Source organism: Rutidosis leptorrhynchoides, chromosome 1, assembly GCF_046630445.1.
Source record: "Rutidosis leptorrhynchoides isolate AG116_Rl617_1_P2 chromosome 1, CSIRO_AGI_Rlap_v1, whole genome shotgun sequence".
Lineage (NCBI taxonomy): Eukaryota > Viridiplantae > Streptophyta > Magnoliopsida > Asterales > Asteraceae > Rutidosis > Rutidosis leptorrhynchoides.
In genome coordinates this window covers 370,253,020-370,275,214 of record NC_092333.1, presented here as the reverse complement: position 1 = coordinate 370,275,214, position 22,195 = coordinate 370,253,020, and the positions used below count along the sequence as shown (strand labels likewise).

The 22,195-nt window shown below is 38.7% G+C and overlaps 1 protein-coding gene across 2 annotated transcripts; it reads left to right on the top strand.

The window, feature by feature from the left end:
• The first annotated feature begins 16,977 nt into the window (after nucleotides 1–16,977).
• On the top strand, nucleotides 16,978–21,828 carry LOC139886568 (glutamate receptor 2.7-like). 2 transcript variants are annotated; one of them, XM_071870415.1, is made up of 6 exons: nucleotides 16,978–17,237; nucleotides 17,422–18,695; nucleotides 19,515–19,824; nucleotides 20,240–20,631; nucleotides 20,757–20,816; nucleotides 21,164–21,292. In XM_071870415.1, the coding sequence occupies exons 1-5, from the start codon at nucleotides 16,979–16,981 to the stop codon at nucleotides 20,778–20,780; spliced, it is 2,259 nt and encodes a 752-aa protein (XP_071726516.1). In that variant the 5' UTR covers nucleotide 16,978; the 3' UTR covers nucleotides 20,781–20,816; nucleotides 21,164–21,292. The 2 variants fall into 2 exon arrangements, with proteins under 2 accessions (XP_071726516.1, XP_071726515.1); XM_071870414.1 differs by lacking the exon at nucleotides 20,757–20,816 and having other exon boundaries at nucleotides 21,164–21,828.
• Nucleotides 21,829–22,195: the final 367 nt, after the last annotated feature.

Genomic DNA, 22,195 nt, shown 5'->3' with positions numbered 1-22,195 from the left:
GATTTGCTTTTCGCCTACTTCGGCCCAACAAATAGGAGATCGGCACTTACGACCATACAATGCTTCAAAAGGTGCAGCATTAATGCTTGAGTGATAACTGTTGTTGTACGAGAATTCGGCGAGTGGCAAATGCCTTTCCCAGGCCTTTCCAAAATCAATGACACATGCACGCAGCATGTCCTCCAAGGTCTGAATCGTTCGTTCACTTTGCCCGTCAGTCTGAGGATGATAAGCAGTACTCATGTCAAGACGAGTTCCCATGGCTTCTTGCAAAGAACGCCAAAATCTGGAAGCAAAACGGGGATCGCGATCGGAGATGATTGATAAAGGTACACCATGACGAGATACAACCTCTTTGATGTACAGCTGAGCAAGTCTTTCCATTGTATCAGTTTCCTTCATCGCTAGGAAGTGTGCATATTTGGTGAGGCGGTCAACAATAACCCAAATAGTATCGCATCCGCCCACCGTCTTCGGCAGCTTAGTAATGAAATCCATTGTGATCCTTTCCCACTTCCATTGTGGGATTTCCGGCTGTTGAAGTAACCCAGAAGGTCTCTGATGCTCGGCTTTAACCTTCGAGCAAGTCAAACACTTACCAACATAAGTCGCAACGTCCTTCTTAAGATTCGGCCACCAATACTGTTCTTTAAGGTCGTGGTACATCTTACCTGCACCGGGGTGAATCGAATATTTCGATTTGTGTGCTTCATCAAGTATCAGGCTTCGTAGATCTCCATAGTAAGGTACCCAAATTCTTCCGGCATAACATCGGAGTCCAGACTCTCTAACCTCGAATCGAGAGACAAGTATGTTCAAATGCTCGTGAGATATGTTCTCCTCCTTGAGAGCCTCAACTTGGGCTACTCTGATCTGGTTGTTGAGGTTCGAATGGATGGTGATGTTCAGAGCCCTAACACGGAGAGGTGCCGTCCTCTCCTTTCGGCTTAAAGCGTCAGCTACAACATTGGCCTTGCCAGGGTGATAACGGAGTTCACAATCGTAGTCGTTGAGCGTCTCGATCCATCGACGCTGTCTCATATTCAATTGCTTCTGATCGAAGATGTGCTGGAGACTCTTGTGATCGGTGAAGATAGTGCTCTTAGTTCCATACAAATAATGTCTCCACAATTTGAGTGCAAAGACAACGGCTCCAAGTTCAAGATCATGTGTAGTGTAGTTCCGCTCGTGAATCTTCAATTGGCGGGAGGCATAGGCAATAACCTTTGATCGTTGCATCAGTACACAACCAAAACCACTCTTCGATGCATCGCAATAAACAACAAAGTCGTCACTGCCTTCAGGAAGTGATAGGATAGGTGCGGAGGTTAACTTCTTCTTCAAAATTTGGAATGCTGATTCGTGTGTGGGTTCCCAAATGAACTTCTTGCCCTTGTGAGTCAGTGCGGTCAAAGGACGCGCAATCAGAGAAAATCCTTCGATAAACCTTCGATAATAACTGGCGAGACCTAGAAATTGGCGAATATGCGTTGGAGTAGTGGGGGTCTCCCACTTGCTGATGGCTTCAATCTTGGCGGGATCAACTTTGATACCCTGGTCGCTCACAACATGGCCCAAAAACTGTACTTCCTTCAACCAAAATTCGCACTTGGAGAATTTGGCGTAAAGTTGCTCTTGTCTTAAGAGTTCAAGCACTAGCCGAAGGTGTTGCTCATGTTCTTCTTCGCTCTTAGAGTAGATGAGGATATCATCTATGAAGACGATAACAAACTTATCCAAGTAAGGCTTGCAGACACGATTCATGAGATCCATGAACACGGCAGGTGCATTTGTCAAACCGAATGGCATCACGAGGAACTCATAATGACCATAACGGGTCCTGAATGCAGTTTTCATCACGTCACTTTCCTTCACCCTCAGCTGGTGATATCCGGATCGCAAATCGATCTTTGAATAAATGCTCGATCCTTGCAGTTGGTCAAAAAGATCGTCAATCCGTGGAAGAGGATACCGATTCTTGATAGTCAATTTGTTGAGTTCACGGTAGTCGATACACATACGGAAGGATCCATCCTTCTTCTTTACAAACAACACATGTGCGCCCCAAGGCGAGAAGCTTGGTTGGATAAACCCTCGATCTAATAGTTCTTGTAGTTGACTCTGTAATTCTTGCATCTCGGAAGGTGCGAGTCTATAAGGTGCGCGAGCTACAGGTGCAGCTCCTGGCACTAAGTCAATCTGAAACTCTACTGCTCTCTGCGGCGGTAATCCAGGCAATTCCTCTGGGAAGACATCAGAAAATTCGTTCACAATTCGAACGTCGTTCACGTTCTTCATCTCAGTTTCTACCGCTTTCACATGTGCTAGGACAGCAAAGCGTCCCTTCTTCATAATCTTTTGCGCTTTCACGCAACTAATGAGATTCAACTTCGAGGTACATCTCTCTCCATAGATAACCAGTGGTTCACCATCTCCTTGTGGTATGCGAAGTGCTTTATCTCCACAGATAACATCGGCCTTTATCTTGCTCAACCAATCCATACCGACGATCACGTCAAAACTTCCCAGTTTGATAGGTATCAAATCAATTTCGAAATCTGCACCAGCTATGTTGATAATAGCTCCACGACTAATATGGTCGACCTTTTCAAGTTTTCCATTGGCGACCTCGACAAGCATACTTTCCTTCAAAGGAACTAACGACCAATCTAACTTATCACAAAAATGTCTACACACATAGCTCCTATCGGCACCAGTATCAAATAGGACAGAAGCTAAAAGATTGTTGATCTTGAATATACCTGTCACCAAGTCGGGGTTGTCGCGAGCGTCCCTTGCATTAACATTGAAGGCTCTAGCACGTGGTGGTCCGCCATCCTTACGCTTGTTAGGACACTCGTTTCTGAAATGGCCCGTCTTTCCACATTCATAACACTTCTTAGGCCCATTGTTGTTGTGGTTTGGCTTCACATTCAAAGTGGTAACCTTGCAATCCTTGCCAACATGTCCAGATCGTTGGCACTTCTCACAGATAATATTGCAATACCCAGTGTGGTGCTTGTAGCACCTATTGCATTGTGGTAAGGATCCTTTGTAGTTCGGATTGGTGCGGTTGTTGTTGTTGGGGTTGGTGTTGTTGTTGTGTATGTTGTTGTTTTGCCTGAACCCTTCATGTCGTTTTGCCGGGTTTTGATCATAGTTCCTACCCCTGTTGTTGTTGTGGTTGTTGTCCCATTTCCTCTTTTCACCACTAATAGTTTCGAACTTAGCCTTCTCCGGCTCGTCAAGGATGATTTGATTCAAGAGAGTATGCGCCATGCGCATTGCTTCGGGAACACTTGGTGGCTTGGATGAGGTAACATTACCCTTGATGGACTTAGGAAGTCCCGAGAAGTATTTCTCCAAACGCTTAAATTCGGGGGTGACCATGGTTGGACACATAAGAGCCAATTCCAAAAACCTACGGTTGTAGCTGTTAAGGTCGTTCCCTACGGTTTTCAATTGCATAAATTCGATTTCCATCTTTTGAATCTCGGTTCTCGGACAGTATTCCTCGATCATAGCACATTTAAATTCTTCCCAAGGCGTAGCATACGCCTCATCAATTCCTTTCGCTTGGGCCATGGTATTCCACCATGTGAGCGCGCCATCAGACAGCGTGCAAGATGCAAATTTCGTTTTGTTAGCCTCAGAACAATTGCTAACCCTGAATACCGATTCCAACTTTTCAAACCATCTGGTGAGACCGACGGGTCCCTCAGTGCCATTGAAGTAGTGTGGCTTGCAGTTTTGAAATTCCTTGTAAGTACACCAATCTCGGACGACAGGTGGATTGACAGGCGGTGGTGGTGGAGCTTGGGGTTGTCTTTCAGCTAGTGCAGCAGCGACTCGCTCGTTAATCATCTCCTCAATTTGTGCCGCGGTGGGGATAGATCTCCCGTTGGCCATGATGTTCTATACAAACATTTTGACTCAAGTCAAAATCCATTATGCAAATAATAATAGTACATTATATAACAACCAACATGAAAACAGCACAACACATGTTGATTAAATAACGCAAGCAGATATAGGTACCACAAAACCATGAGATGATAACGTAAATAGAACACTTGCGCAAGAAGTAAGCAACACAAATTCCATTCATTAATGATAATAAGTTCATACATTACAATAAGTTCGTACATTACATAAGTGAAATATGAAATTACAAAAGAGATTACAATACAGAATCTAGTACAAAGTCCTACGGCGATGGTGGGTACAAGATGTCCAAAACATGAGCCAACTGCTCCTCGAGCTCAGTAACTCGAGTCTGGAGAATCTCAATCTCCCGCCTCATTTCCTCATTAGAGGAAGATGGTGGGGCAGGTGGTGCTGGCGGTGCAGGTGGAGCCGGTGGTGCTGAAGTGGATGGTCCGGCTCTGGGTGGAGACGGTAATATCTGTGGATCGGCGGGGTACGGCACCAGCCGTTTACGAGCAGTGATCCTACGACGCCGACCATAAGCGTCAGTGACAGTACGACCAGGAATTATGCCAGCGAAGCGATACCGCTTCTTTGGCGGGGTAGAAGGTGCCTGAATCGGTCGGTCAGCGGGATCCTCCTCATCACTGGAGTCGTCAGATGAGGTGTCATCTGAAGAAGCATCGGTGGAAGAACCGTCGTCTGAATCATGCGGTGGTGGCGCGGGTGGCTCAACATATCCGAAAGCGGCCAACATCTGTCGGTGTCGGCCTGGCGTAATCACGGCTAAGCGGCCGTCGGCAGTGCGTCGGCAAGGTGTGCGCCAGTGATTACGGAAGGGAACTTCCCCGAACTCCGCGGGGATCTCCATGCCACCAATGCGAGCCAGTTGCCTCGGGGGTCTGGAAGAAGACGCCGGGATAGGCACACTAGAGCTAGCTCCAGAACTAGAGGCGCCGGGGTCGCCAGTGGGTGTCGGGGCCGGAATGTCGGCAGCAGCAGCAGCAGCAACAGGTGCAGCAGTGGGTGGAACAACGGGGCCTGAGCCGCTCGGGATGTCAGTAGGTGGAACGTCCGACATCTGAACAAGGAAAAATAAATTTTCCATGTCAGTATGTCATAAAGCAAGCAAATAATAGGCCAACAGTTTAATTCATGTATAACAATAAGTAGCATGGCAATATCAGTAATCGTACGAAACTAGCATGCAATCGAAAGCAAGTAATAGCATGCAGTAGTGAAATCACGTAGTAGCATACGGCATATAGCAGTAACAGTAAGCAGCAGCATGCAGTAAGTTCAGCGGAAACAAGTAAACTAACAAGTTGTAGATTAGCCCTATTAGTGAATCCTACTCGGGTCGGTCTTAGACTCACTAATGCATCCTAATTCCCTACAACCAATGCTCTGATACCAAATGTGACGCCCCGTACTAAATCATCATGTACGGACCATCATCAACAGGATCATTACAAGGTTAAGTACTATATGCGTTTTCAAAACAGAGTTTGCATTCATTAATAAAAGTGACGTCATAACATACGTCAATTGTTTTACAAATCAAAGTATGCTTCACTAAGTAGAAGCATTAAATAAGTGTACGTGACCATAATGGTCGTTACATAACATAAATTCATAAGTAAAAAGTTTGAATGCAACATAAGTAGTCATGCGATAACAACTCTAGGCAGCGGGTTCTACAGCACGACTAGTAAGATAGCGGAAGCGACTTCAAGCACCTGAGAAAATACATGCTTAAAAAGGTCAACACAAAGGTTGGTGAGCTATAGTTTAAGTATAACAGTAACGTAAGTAGGCCACGAGATTTCAGTGCTACAACGAGCGTTTCAAAAGTATGTAAAAGTATATGCTTAACCGTGGGCACCCGGTAACTAACTTAACGTTTAATGTACCCCCTTAAAGTGCACTTGGCAAGTGCGTATAACCTCGAAGTATTAAACACTCGTTAAATGCTAGCGCTACTAGCCCGAGTGGGGATGTCAAACCCTATGGATCCATATCTAAGATTCGCGTTCATGGTTCAAAAACCGATGATTAAACGTTACCGAGCTAAAGGGAATGTTTCTGCCATTATATAACCCACACATATATAAAGTTTAAGTACTCGTGCCTAGTATGTAAAACATAAAATCCGCATGTATTCTCAGTTCCCAAAATAAGTTAAAGTAAAAAGGGAATGCTATAACTCACAATGATTAGTAGTAATGGTAAGGTAGTAGTCGGAAAGTGGTGTGCAAGTAATGGTCCAAACGTCCTCAACCTAAGTCAAATAGCACTAAGTCAATAAGTCATCTCAAAAGGTTTACAAGTACGTAATTAAGGTCATAAGGGTCATCATCAATCATCATTAAACAAAAGGTAACAAGTAAGACTCGTTTATGAAAGTCGTTTAAAACAAAGGCTGACTTCGGTCAGTCACCACGGCCTCTACCCTTACTGAATTAAGGTGAGACCAGTGGTCATGGCTCCGTCTATGAGTCCCTTAAGTGTGGTAAAATTTACAGAAGCAAACTCGTCTTGGTTTGACCGTGGCGACGGTCTAAGTGCGAGTAGGTCAGAAATTTCTGCACAACGTTAAAGGACATGGTAACGATCGGAGGGCCATAAATCCTAAACCGTAACTCGGATTAAGACGAGTCCTATATGAAAAGTTATCTACTCGAAAAGTTCTATCTAAAAATCAAGGTTAGAACAGCCCAGGTCTACTGGTCTGTTCCAGAAGCAGTAGGTCAGAAACTTTTGGACAGAATGCAGTGGGTTTTCAAGGGTTCCGGTGATCTTGGTGTTGGATGCTCATCATGGTTCTCATCCTTGATGCGTCTAGTTTCAAGTGCACAACTCATGGATGTGTATACATCATATTAACCAAGATTTGTCCATCATAACCTTAGTGCAAGTCTAAGACATGAATTTGATGAACCAAGGTTACATCAAGTCCTAGATCTACACACACATGAACAATGAAAGTAATTCTAACTAAGTTTTGACACTAGCAACACAAGTGTGAGTCTAAGACATGTAGATCAACTCACTTAAGAGTTGTATAATGTTTGATGAACCAAGGTTTCGTCAAAGTCTTAGATCTAGCACACACATGAACTTTTAAAACAATAATAAGTTACAAACTTGAATTGAACTTAAGTAAGCAAGATCTTTAGCTTGTAGAACATAGTTCTTAATTAGATCTTGAAGATTCAAGACTCAAAAGTTTAGATCTATAGTTCTTAAGTCAAATCAACACAAGTTAGAGAGTTTAAAGTGTTGTTCTTGAACTAACAAGTTAGATCCAAGAAATATAAGATCAAGATTAACTAGTAATCATGACCAAGGTTACATGTAAGTTTATGAACAAGTTCATGAACACTAAGAAAGATCACAACCAAGTGTTGGATCCATGATACTTGCACCAAAGTGTAAGCTCTTGTTGGTTTCATGTCCTTGTTCAAATGTGTAGTAAGCAACTAACAATAAGAAATAAAGAAAATGAATGATAAGCCTAAACCAACCATGAAGGTGGTATTCTAGTAACATACAACAAACAAGAACACAAGTAACAATTATAAAGATTATAAACTTTAAATCTTTTGAAACAAAATATGTAGAACATAACTAGATAGATTATGTTCTTGGATGTTCTTGATAAATACAAGATATAAGTGAAGAATCAAACTAAAGAGTTGATTCTTGAAACATGTAAAGAAAGACAAGTAAGTAAGTAAGTAAACAACTTAGTAATCTACAAGTAATTAAACTACAACAAGATTAAGTATCAAACAACAAAAGATGATGATGATTTTGATGATGAAGGCCACGGTTTTCACAAGGAAAAAGAAGAAGAAAAACTTCAAGTTAACTTACAAGAACAAGAGAGAATTTGAGAGAGAATGAAGCAAGTTTGTGTGTGTGTTTGAGTGAGAGATTTCAAGTGAACAAGTAATGCAAAATAATGAAGTGTGGACTCCTTTGAAGCCCCCAAACTCACGGCCTGCAGCCCCTAGGGGAAGGGTGCATGGTTTGTTGGTTAAAAGCTTGTAAAGGTTGATTAAAGTTGGATAATAAGGTGGTGTTCATGGGGATTATGGCAACTAGATTCCATTTCCAAGCTAACCATCTAGTTTAAGTTCAAGTATCATACTTACATGTAAACATGGGCTAGATTAATCCATAATATAAGTAGGGTGGGCTTACACTAGTCCATTAACACTTAAAAGGCCCAAGTTGCAAGTAGTTAGCAAGTAATCCAATAAAAGTCCATCTTAAGCCCAAGTAACTAACTAAAGGTCTTAGTTAATTAAAATGATTAATAAAATTAATCATGAATGTAAATAATATCTTAAAATATTATTCGTGCAAGTTCCGGGTGTCACAAAGACGTTTCGGGCATTTAAAGTTCAAGTACGGGCAATTAAAGCAACATGTAAATGTAATAACATACATTCGATTAATCACACGTATTAATAATAATAATTATTAATAAATAACGTTGGAAAAACCAGGGTCGTTACACAGGTCCCGAAATTGTTCAAATGACAGCCGAAAAAGTTGCAATTGCGAGAGAAAAGTTGAAAGCCGCTAGAGATAGGCAGAAAATGTATGCTGATCCACGTAGACGTCCGGTAACCTTTAATGTGGGTGAACTAGTGTATCTGAAAGTTTCGCTATGGAAAGGGGTTATCAGATTTGGTAAACGTGGTAAGTTAGCACCGAGATTTATTGGTCCATTTTCGATCAGTGAAGTGTTGAATGATCAGACTGTGGTGTTAGATCTTCCACCAGAGTTAGCTGGTATTCATAATACATTCAACGTATGTTATTTTCGTAAGTGTAAAGTCGACGATGAAATACAACATCTTCCTTTAGAAGATTTAAGGGTCGATTTGAATAAGAAATTGGTGGAAGAGCCGGTCCGTGTGGTTGACCAAAAGGTGACTAAGCTGAGAAAGAAAGAGATTCCGATGGTATTGATTGAGTGGAAACACAGTTTGGGTTCTAACTTTACGTGGGAGACAGAAGAGTTGATGAGAAATCGCTACCCTCGTTTCTTTAACCAAGACCAGATTCCGAGGACGGAATCTTCTTAAGGGGGTAGATTTGTAACAGACTGAAACCCGGGCTAGTTGTAAGTTGCCTATTTTGCCCTTAGAGTTTGTGCTTAGTCTTAAGTGCTTTTATTTTAATTATTTTATTAGTGTTTTATTATAATTGTGTTGTTACCAGTTTGTGACAAGGGTCCCAGAACAGGTTGGTTTATTTAATTTGGATTCCGTTAGGACCGCCTAAGGAGATACGAAAGGTTATCAGATAAGATAATCGGTAAATACTCGTGTGTGATGGGGTATGGGTTTTTATCTCTTTTAAGTGTATAGTACAACTCATTTCCTTTTCCTTCTTGAAAATTCTACACACACACCCGTACCTAAACTTCATCCTCTTCACAAACCCTAATTGATCTAAACTTGAAATTGGATTAAGAGACTTTAGAAACTGATTTCTAGCATCATTGTGAGCATCATCTCAGGTTTGACTTATTGAATCCATGCTTTGATTGTTAGAAATTGGATTTTTATGTTCTTGAGTTAAAAAGTGTGATTTTGGGTTTGATTCTTGCTTAAATGTGTTGGTTATGCTTAATTGATGTTAGAAATAGGTTGTATATATGTTTAGTAACTTTCTTGTGCTTAAAATTTGGTTAAAAACACTTAGAAATCGAGTTTTTGGGGAAAAATGTTCGAAATCAGCGAACTTGTTCGAAATCAGCGAACTTGTTCGAAACCCAGTTGCTACAGTATTTCGCTACAGTACGAGTTGCTATAGTGTCACTATTTGCTACAGCGTCACTATTGCTACAGTACCGAGTTGCTACATTGTCACTATTTTCTACAGTACGTTGCTACGATGTCACTATTTGCTACAGTACCCGAGTTGCTACAGTGCCGCTATTGCTACAGTACCTTTTATGAAATTGAAACGGGCGTAACTTTCAAAACATAACTCCGTTTTTGATGAATAAACTATCGTTAGAATCGTAATAAAGAATACTTTTTAATGGTGAACTTTTAAGAAACTAGATCAAACTTTTTTGGGGCCAGAAAAAGAGTTTTAGTGTGTATGTCGTGTTTTACACGCACCTGTATGCCATTATTGAATGGAGTCATGATGTAGACTCATAAAATTATGAATATATGGTGTTATGACCTAGTTAATCATATGAAATGATTATATTATTTATTGGATATGTATATTAATTTTATTTGTGTTTTTCTCAGGTTATAAGGACAAGGAGGAAGCTCAGAAATAATAACTGAGCAGTTGCTGGTAATTGGTGAGTGGGTCTATCTTCAGATAGAGTTTAAGTAGCATATCATGCTACTGTGGTTGACTCTTTTACCATGCATAGTGTAGAAATTGCCATGTTAGAATAATATAGTATGCCTGATGTTTTATGTGTTTTATGTGTACACTGTGTGAATGGCACCAGTCAGGCCTAGGGAGACTGGGGACTCGAAACTGTGCCTAGGAGAGGTTATAGTCCATATGAGGTCAACCGTGCCTAGGGGAGGTTGGGTCCATAGGCTACTAATTATGGAGTATAGTGTGAACGATGCATCACCTGCATCTGGATAACTATACTGCGAATTGAGTAGCAGGGACTATCGGTAGACTCAAGTCCGATCAGCTAGGAGTCGTGTGCTCGTACAAGCTACTGAATCTCGTATTGTCTTATTGTATGCTAGTTGGTAGTTAGCATGTGTTGTTGTTAGTATATAGCTTGTGTGTGACTTAAGCTATATCTATTAGATAAATTCCATTCACTTAGCGGTGCGCTAATTCCCCCCATAATTACCCCTTGCAGGTTTAGGTACTGCTAGTCGGGATGGGTGCTGATGCAGAAGACATGTTTGACAACCCTACTCTGATGTGGACTTTTGTTTAAATCATGTTTTGTAATAACGTAACACCGTTGTGTAAACTTAAACTTAATTACTCAGATTAATGTAATGACGCGACTTATAGTGTGTTTGTTAATAAAGTCTTCCGCTATGTTTTAAAAATAAAAATAAAAAATTTGCCGGTGTTACAATATATATTTTTTATAATACATTTTTGTATTGATTGCATATCAGAATATATTACTCCGTATAGCATTTATTTAATATCTAACAGATATCCATTAACCCGCTTAATCCAGTGAATACGGATATGGATTGATGAACTGACTCCAAATAAATATGGATGAACAAAATCTAAATGGATATGGATATGACATCACCCGATTCGTATTCGATCCATTGTCATCCCTAGTTGTGACTTAGTGTTGAAAGGTTAAAAAAAAATTGTTTCGGTAGAATATTAGTTGACGGATATTTATTTGTTGTGGTGATAACAGACACTTTGACAGCCGTAGATATTCTTATGTTAGGGGTTTTAGATGATTTGACAGGGTGGCATACAAACAGTGGCACGAGACTACCGATTAGGTTTTGGGATCAAGCCCGCTCTAATACCAAGTTAAATAATTAAATCCGCATGAATATTATTGATTACATTAGCCACTAGCCCACTATTTATAGCGTACATAACTCTAGAAACTCAACGGACCCAAGCCTACAGATTAGAGTTGGGCTTGAAAAAGGTAGATTGTGGTTCACTATAAGTGGGCTACGATGTTGTGCTAGGCCCAATAAGGGAAAAATGTAAATAAAACCCAACCAAATTACCTTTTAGAAATCCAGGTGGATCAGTGAGTTGGCCAGGGGCACGTGAGGCCCAAAGGCATAAACCAAAGGGGTATTGGGCCGCATTATTGTTACTAGGCTATGTCCAATTTGTTGGTTGCGATTATACCCAAAAGTTGGGCCTGAGTGTTTCCATTTGCTCTAATGCCGGTATTGTTCTGATTGTTGATTCCAGAATCAATACGAGGAGTTTGATGAAGATACTTACATTTTCTCCAAAATGACAATGACCACAGGTGAAGTTTCGGCAAACCTCCGATGTCCGAGAGGTAGAGGATTTTCGAGTGAGAGTTTGAGGCATTAACGCAGTTGGTGCAGATGGTGTGCCTATGTCCAAACTTACACGTGGTTTCTTTTGAAGTTTCATCTCTTCCCATGTAATCATGGATCGAACGGTGTTAATATCAGGGAAGGGATCAATATGAATAAAAATGTGCGTGGCATGTCGGAACTGATCATTTAAGCTGTTGATTGCATATGTGACAATCTCGTCTTCATCAATTGTTGAACCAAGATCGTTAAGCGTGGCAACTATGGAATCAATTTTTTAGATTACGCTTCGGTTGTTAAATCACCTATATTAATGGAGCGCAATTATTTATTAAGTTCGATGGTTTTGGAGCGTTTTTTATCTAGGAAAAAATTTCGTCAGGATTTCCCACTCATCTTGAGATGTTTTGGATTGCGAGTTAAGAAGACGTGCAAGAAGTAGTTCGGGAATGGTTAAGAAGATCCAACCCATTACAAAAATATCCGCCTTTTTCCATTCTTCAGTTGCAAGATGGGCAGTACTTCCTTCATCAGGAAAGTTGTTGACATTGAAACCAACACAGTATGTTTGAAAGACAGTGCTCCAGAGGATATAGTTAAATTTAGCGAGATATTGCTTTATTGCGATTAAATAAGGGATAAAATTTACTGTATAAATTTCATCATATTTGCTTGTGAAAGCCATGAAGGCTGAACAAAGATGATATGAAGATGAAAGTGCGTCGTGGAAAAGAAAGAAGATAATTAGGGTTTAGATGGCATCTGATACCATGTTAATTTAGGATATGATACATAGTGATAATGATAATCGATGTATATTGCTTGATTGATTGCAATGCCAAAACACCACCATATACAACCATGAAAGTAAGACCCGATGGACTATTAACATCATGGGCCCATATAGAATGGGCTAACATATACACATAATATATCCGTCAAATAGTAATTACCTGTACATGCACACAACTAACCATCTAGGTTGAATGCAACCAATAATGCGATCGACGTTGAAGTACTAATTGAAAGTGACTTAATTACCATAAATTAGTTAGGGTAAGAAAGATTTGTTCCACGAGAGTTTGTGGTTAAATGCAAGCAGTTTTTAGAATTAATTTTGTAGTTAACTAATTTGCAATAAAAAGAAAACGACTTAAACTTGTAACTTGAAACTCATGGTTTGATTGATTGTTTGTAACCACATTTTATTGTGATAATTCCATTCTCACATCGGCTAAAAATTAAACATTTCAATAGCATTTAATCATTAGTCACAAATCATTGATATAGCATTATAATCCTTGGGCTTTTAAGGTTTGGGGCTAAAGTTTATACATCATTGTTTGAAGGGATTATCACTAAAATGCCCATTTTTTTTCTTTCCCATATTTGACTCAGAGCCCATAAAAATAAATATTTGACAATTTGCCCGCGCAAGACGCAAGGGCGCAAGGTGCTCTTTGCGACCTTGCTCCCCCGGTGGACGCAAGGACGCAAGGTGCCTATTGCGACCTTGCTTTCCGGGACACAAGGACGCAAGGTGCCTTTTGCAACCTTGCTTCCCGGGGACGCAAGGACGCAAGGTGCCTCTTGCTCCTGCCTGATCGTTTTCCTTCAGACATTTCATTGAACACCTTATGTGCATGCACAAAATGTAAAAAATATATATCTAGCTGCATGAAGAGTGGAAAAAATATATATCAGATTATAGAAGTGTCGTACCTTGTAAATAAACAGTTCAAGAGTGGTAAAAAAAAAAAAAAACCAATCAATAATTGTGGCAGGACTTATTTACTGCATGCCTACATATGTGTTTTGGTAGCTCAAAGTAGATGGATCGTATAACCATAACAACTAGCTCTATAGGTGGTGGAACAAAATTGAAGGTGCAAAAAATATGTACGTGCAATTTATCATTCTATAAACATGCATGGAACTTGTACAATTAATATTCTTCGAAAACTATCTAGCTAGTTCATTGAACAAAAAATTGGATATACATATAAATTATAGTTCTCTGAATACAAGAACAGTGACCAATGAATTAAACATGGAATTAATTAAGAAGAAGATATACATACCGAACTAGCGATTCGAGAAAATTTACCACGGAGTGACGATCAGAAGATGAAAACCAAAACCCTAATTATATTTTTTACATTTTGTGCATTCACATAAGGTGTTCGATGAAATGTCTGAAGGAAAACGATCAGGCAGGAGCAAGAGGCACCTTGCATCCTTGCGTCCCCGGAAAGCAAGGTTGCAAGAGGCACCTTGCGTCCCCGGGAAGCAAGGTCGCAATAGGCACCCCCAGGTGCAAGGACGCAAGGCGCAAGGCGCATTGCGCGGGCAATTTGGCGGGAAAAAAAAATTTTGGGCTCCAACGCAAGAAGGTAAACAAAAATGGGCATTTTAGTGATAATCCCCTATTGTTTGAATAAATAAATACAATAATATTGGGCTTATAGTTGGGCCTAACTACCTACCTCACTTCCACCACCTTGATCCACTCGTGCTTGGTACATTAGATTTCTGGGCCCCTTAAAATAAAAGGGCTTTGAGCAAATGATCACTATGCTCCTCCCTTGGACCGGACTTGACTTTGTATATTTATATATTTTAACAATTATTATGGTGTAACTTGATTTAATTGAGATTAATTAATCGTGTGAAGTTTTATTAAGTATATGATTATTTATCATGTAAATTTTTTATATAATGAAAGATTATTATCATTACTATACACTAGGGGTGTTCAAAATATCCGAATCCGAAATCCGAATCCGAATTATCCAAAATCCGAATCCGAAAATATCCGAAAAATCGGATATCCGAAAATTCGGATATCCGAAAATCGGATATCCGATTTTTCGGATTCGGATATCGGATGGAGTTTTTAAAATTTTCGGATATTCGGATATCCGAATATCCGAAAAATTTTAAAAAATCCGAAAAATATCCGAAATATCTGAAAAATATCCGAAAATTATCCGAATATCCGGAAAATTATCCGAATATCCGGAAAATTATCCGAATATCCGGAAAATTATCCGAAAATATTCAAAGTTCTTCAAAAATATCGGATATTCGGATAATCCGATATCCGAAATCCGAAATTTCGGATATCCGATTTTCGGATATCCGAAATTTCGGATTCGGATTTCGGATGGGGTTTTTCACTATCCGAAATTTCGGATATCCGAAATTTCGGATATACGAATTTCGGATATCCGAAAATGAACACCCCTACTATACACTGCGTTTATAAATTCTAAAAAATTCACGATTTTTTACCACACAGAAGGTGTAAAATGTAAATGATAATTTATTTTTGTGTTAAATCTTCTAATCGCAGTAACTAAGAATGGTAGTCAGGAGTTATAGTTGCAAGTTAATAAATTGGGGTTGTTTGTTTGTATTTGGATTTTATTAACTTGCAAAAAGATTTCTAGGAAAGTTAAAAGTGGAATTTATCCTCAGGTGCAAATCACATGTCAAACTTAACGGGGTTTTTTTTTTTTTTTTATGACCGGGATAATTGATGTACATTGTAAAACCACATTGACAAACCATGCCAAAAAATATTACAAGGACCACACGTAAATTTACTTTAAATAATAATAATAATAATAAAAATAAATAATAAATATTTAAAAAAAATCTAAAATAGTTTAAAAGCGAAATTAAATTGTATGGGCGACGAATCCCAAAGAATAGTGGGTAATTTCAGGTCAGTTTTCTCTGCTACATCCTTTCATTTGTTTCGCTCTTTTTATTCGTTTTAGGTCAGTTTCAAGTCGAGTGTATCGCTTTCGATCGATGGTTCTTAGGTGCTCAGTCGTGGTTTAGATCAATGCTTTGATGGGTTATTGTGGGTTATTTCAGGAGGTTTCGGCTGGATCTTGCCTCCTTCTCGTTGTTACCGGCGCCGATCTACATGTGGGGAGTTCTATGGTCTTTATGGGTCTTTGCGAAGGGTGTCTTTTCGTGTTTCATCGTGGGTTTGTGGTTCGCCGGATGATTGTTTTCAATTTCTTTCTCCGGCCGGTATGGCTTCTCCTCCTCCGCCGTCTTTCTGCCTTTGACTTCAGGTAATTTTGGGGTTTTGGTTCGTGGTTGCGTGTTCGTGCTTTTTCGTTCATGGTTGAGGGTTCGTGATTTTTGGTTGTGGATGTCGAGTTCGTGATTCGTTGTTGCCGGATTCTTTATACATACTTTTAATCGTTAAAGCATGTGTAAGGTTCAAGTTCGTAAGCTTCTACTTCAACATGTGGTGAGCAATTTTTGATGGGTTATTTCCTTGTTAATCATATGGACATATTATATTACCACCACTCGATTTGATTGCGTAATAGGATTTTTGGTTCAGATTTCGTGTGTTTCGTGGTGTAGTTTTCGGGTTGTGTCGGGTGATCCGTTTCCATGCTTTCATTCGAGTGCTTGCCCTAAAGTGGTCATGTATATGTATTGGTTAACAAGGTGGTTCCTTTGATGGTTGGATCGTTCATATGTTGTAAATCTCTTGTTAGGAATTGTGTTCGAATCATGTGTTGTAGGTTTTCAGTTGACCTACTTATGTTTAGATTTGTGTGTTAGTCGAGTCGAGTTTGAAGTTATTGATTTGCAGAAGATCGGGCGGAGAGTCGTGTTATCGTGATATGTATCTCCTAGCATCTTGCTAGATTTTTATTAATATTAATATAATTATTATTGCCTTTCAAAAAAAAAAAAAAAAAAAAAAAAAAATCCCAAAGAATAGTTTATTGATTGGAGTGGATGTATGAAAATCTTTGAAGGGAGACTCAAGTTTAATCTTCATTTTGATATTTTTTATCAGGGTTTGCCTTAAAAATAAAAATATATTTGTGTGAGTGACAAGTGTTAAACTTGATCAGGTTACTTCTTGGCATATTAAGTAATCGCTTTCAACGTTGACCAAGTCTTATGTTGAAATTTATGCATCAACAAATTCATACCCTTTATAAAGATGATCACACAAAATATCCTAAACACATGTCCCAAAAATGTTTTCGTATGCACCTTCAAAACTGATGTTCTTTTTCTTCTTCTTATCGATAATTCTATCAAATAATTCAGTCACTCAAGCCTTGAGTCCAAACACAAACATAGGAGTAATCATTGATGAAGGTTCCCGGGCAGGTAAAGAACAAAAAACCGCTATTGAAATCGCTGTACAAAAGCTCAATTCGGGTTCTAAAAACCGCAACCTGACTCTTCATTTCAAGAACTCTAGTGGAGACCCTCTTGAAGCTGCTGATTCAGGTTTTACTTACAACCATATCTAAATTACATCGCAATAACATTTTTTGCATAACTAAAGTTTATAAATTAAGTTGATGATGATTTAGCTAGTTACAAATTTCAATTTTACCTATTGTTAACGTGCTTTATTTCATTTTGCATCTTCAATTACAAAACTAAAGTATACATATGTTTTATGTTGCAGCAAATGAGTTGATTAAACAGCAAAATGTACGAGTAATAATAGGGACGGATTCATGGGAGGAAACTACATTAGTAGCAAAAACAGGACAACGTGATCAAATCCCGATTATATCTTTAACTAGCGATAGTTCGCAGCCTTTATCGCCCCTTCAATGGCCTTTCTTGATACAAATGACCAATTTAGACATGTCCGGTGAAATAAATTGTATCACATCTTTCGTGCAATCGTATAATTGGAAAAGAGTCATAGTAATTTACGAAGACAATGTGTATGGTGGTGAATATGAGGCGTTATCATTATTATCCGAATCACTTCAAAACATTAGTTGTATAATCGAACATCGTCTTGTTGTTCCTCATTTTACTTTACCTTTTGATCCAAAAGAGACCATTCGTGATAAACTCGTCGAAGTCTTGACCTCAAAACAATCACGAGTTTTCATCTTGTTAAAGTCCACTTTACCTACCGCGACTCGGGTGTTTGAAGAAGCTAATAAATTGGGATTTATGGGTCAAGACTCGGTTTGGATTATAGGAGATACCGTTTCTAGTTTTCTTGATTCTATCGACCCTTCGGTTCTTCAACTAGTACAAGGTGCTCTAGGCATCAAGCAATATTATTCTGACAAAAACACCCAATTTCAAAACTTTAGAACCAACTTCAAAGCAAATTTTCGATCAAATTATCCCACGGAAGATAAATTTGAGCCAGGAATCCACGCTATACGTGCATATGATAGCGTGGAAACCATTTCACAAGCATTAGATCGTTTAGGAAATTTAAACGATACGAAGTTGCTGGATACAATTCTATCCAGCAACTTATCTGGTTTAACCGATAGGATAACCTTTCAAAACGGAAGGCTATCAATGCCTCAAATACTTCAACTAGTAAATATCATTGGAAAAAGTTACAAAGAGCTCGGATTTTGGTCACCAGAGTTGGGTTTTTCAAACAATTTAGAATTTGTGGGCGATCATGATTTTGGGGTAAACTGGCCTGGTGGTCTAATGAACAGGATTCCTAAAGGATGGGCAATGCCTACCAACGCTAGAAAAATGAGGATTGGTGTTCCAGATTCGACATCGTTTGATAGGTTTGTGAAAGTAGAATGGATTGAGAGTACAAATGAGACCAAATATTCTGGTTTTTGTATTGATGTTTTTAAAGCCGTAGTTACCACTTTGGAAGAGCAATATCGTTACACTCTAGCTTATGAGTTTGTAAACCATTCGGGCGCTTACGACGATATGGTGGAACAAGTCTATTACAAGGTACGCAGTTGTTATATTCATCGATAAAGCTTTCATTTTTTTCCGGCAAATTAAGTACTTATTTGGTAAAACTAGCTGATAACCGAAACAAATAGCTCTTACGCACGTATGTGTTTCTTGTGATACAATTGCAATGGTTTTTTGTTTTGTACGTAAGTTCTTAGAAACTAGCTTGACGAAGCTGGAAGAATTGACTAGATAAACCAAATAGTGAAACAAAATTCAGGTTGTATAAAACTTCACGCAATTAAATCATAACAGTTGACGTTTTAAACGTAGACTATTCGTTAAACAACTATTTTGACCTTTCAACTTTGAAACTACAGAGTAATTAACAAGTATGACACATATTGATATTACGGGCCTAAATTATTAGATTTTCAACTTGAAAATCAATTCAAATAAGAATTGAAAAGCTACCAAACTGAATTTCAATTCAGTTTTTGGTTCGGTTTCAATTACGATTCAGTTATTAAATCTGTAGTTTTTTCAGTTCAATTTTCAGTTTTACTTTATTGAATTCGGTTAAACCGAATTCGAATGCAAATAATTCATTACTCATTTCGTCCAAATTCTATTCTTTTTTGGTTGTTTCAAATTAATTGTGATAAACAAAATTTTGTACCCCTCCTTGTATATGTAAGAAAAAGTTAGATAAAAATTAAGGGGTACGACTGAAAAGTTAAACTTTAGACACTCTTTGATAAAAAGATATACGATGCTGAAAAGGTTCCAGTATTCTACCTTAAATGTGTTTTGAACCTATAAAGAAATTAAAACATGCACTAATTTTTTCTTCATGCACTCTTTGATAAAAAGAAATACGATGCTGTTGTTGGAGATGTCACGATATTGGCTAATCGTTCAAAGTACGTGGAGTTCACACAACCGTTTACTGAATCAGGGTTGTCGATGGTGGTACCAGTGAAATCAGAACCACAAAGGGCGTGGAAGTTTATGAGACCATTTACCGTTGAAATGTGGCTAGCCACATGTGGGATACTGTTATACACAATGTTTGTGGTCTGGTTCATGGAACATCAAGTTAACCGAGAGTTTCGAGGTCCATGGAAGGATCAACTTGGAACCGCTTTATGGTTCACCTTCTCTTCCCTTTTCTTCGCTCATAGTAAGTAGCTAAGTATTTGTTTGTTACTCACTCTATAACAAAATTGTTCTACTCAAAGACATGCAGTTTTACAAATTTTATAATCATTGCACTTTTGAAAACCAATAGTTCTACTCCTGTCAAAAGCCATACAGTCAGGGGTGGATCTAATATGGAAGGAGTGGTTGCACGGGACATCAATAAAATACGGGGTCGAGTGAAAAAAATTTGGGTTTTTAATTAGTACACCACTGGATATTGTTAATTTTTTTGAGTGACACCATTAAAATAAGTTATCCAGTAGGAATTTTTTCGAAGTTTTAACCAGTGATACCAGTGACTACCATTCTAGATCCGCCACTGCATACAATTTTACAAATTTTATAATCATTGCACTTTTGGTAACCAATAGCGTAATGTTTGACTATATATGTAGAAGAGAAGATACGAAGCAATCATAGTAAGGCGGTTGTTGTGGTATGGCTTTTCGTCGTTTTCATCTTAACCTCAAGCTACACAGCTAGTCTCACTTCAATGCTCACGGTTCGTATGCTGGAGCCCACGGTGACAAATATAGAGTGGCTAAGGAAAACTAATGCACCAGTGGGATGTGATCCCGATTCGTTCGTGCACAATTACTTGATAAATGTTCTAAAACTGAATAACGTAAAGAACATAACATTTCAAAAAGATTATCCAGATAACTTCAAGAACGGAACTATAAGTGCTGCATTTCTCGAGCTCCCTTATCAGAAATACTTCGTCAGCGAGTATTGCAACGAGTATACAACCGTCGGCCCTTCTTACCAACTTGGAGGTCTAGGCTTTGTAAGTACGCTAAATCACTTCTTTTCGTAATGGGTCAAAACCAGTAACGTATCTTGAAAAATTTTTTGTAAGTGGCCCGAATATGATATCTTTTATTAAATAGACATAATGATTTTAGCGTACAGTATAAATTTTTAGTACGTTGGTGATATTCCAGACAAGATAAAGCCTGTCGGGAACCTAAGGTAACCATAAAATAGAAATTTGTTGTCTTTTGAATTACGAGCGTTTGAGCTTTGGAATCACCTTAATCTGAATCCGAATGATATGACCAAAATGATGACAACTCGAAAATGTTTGCGAGTCTTCACCATATTGGTCTTTTTTTTCTTTATACAGAGTCTAATTTAGTTTGATTTAAAAGCTTAAACATTCTTAACTCAATGGTCCACAAGTTTCTTTTTTATTTCGGGCACGTTCTATTTATTGATTTTGAACCGGTTTTTTAGTGATAAACCATATCCCAAATTGACCATTTATAGTAATTTAGAACATCAAAATTACCAACAACTTTTACGGTACATCTTTGTAGGTTTTCCCAAAAGATTCTCCGATTACAAATGATGTCTCAGGAGCAATTTTATACCTCATGGAAGAAGGAAAGATTCAAGACTTAGAAAACGAATGGCTTAATACTTCTAGAGACTGTTCAAATACCAATCCAGGGTTAGAATCAGAAAGAAGACTAAGTTTGGCTAACTTTTGGGGAATATTTCTTATATCGAGTCTCGCATCAACGATAAGCTTCCTAATTTTCTTGTATCGGTTGCTTCACAACCGCATTGAGCAACGAATTATTAGTTTCAATGGGTCTCGTTGGAATAATGGAAGCCGTTGGAGGAGAGCGTTCAAACTTATTCAAATCGTGCTTAGTTTGAATCATAATAATCAGGTAGAACCAAGAGAGAGTTCAGAATCGACGAACGAATGGAATCATCGAAATCCGCCAAGATGGGAACTGGTAAGTCCGACTGAAGTACCTGAGCATTTGGAAATTGGTAGGCCTACTCAACTTGAAATTCCCATGAGGAAAATGGAGCATATTGGTGAAGATTTGTATTAGGGATGGAAACACAGCTTTAAGTATAGGTTTATTACGATTAGCAGTTTGTTTATTGTGTATATAAATTCATTTATATAAGTTTTGTGGCACATTTCTTATTTCTTCAAGTATATATGAAATATAGAATAAAACTAGTTTGAGGGTCCGTGCGTTGCAGCGGATTTTTGTAAACATATTGGATTAAGATTGAGTTCATAGTGAGGGTTAAAATTGAGGTCATAGTGATGGTAAAAACTGTTGGTGCATAATAAGTTTCTAGTTATATCAATTGACGCGTGTTTGGATTAAGTATTAACATCCGTACGAATACATAGTGGATCCGTACGGTTACATGTGCAACCGCACGGATCCATAGTGCAACCGTACGGATCGAGCCCAGACGAGTATATAAAGAGTTCAAGGCTTCATTGTTAGGGTTGATCACTCTACATAACCCTAGCTGTATCCTCTCATCCAAATCAGACCTAAAACCCAAATCAAGTCGAATAACAACTCTAGACA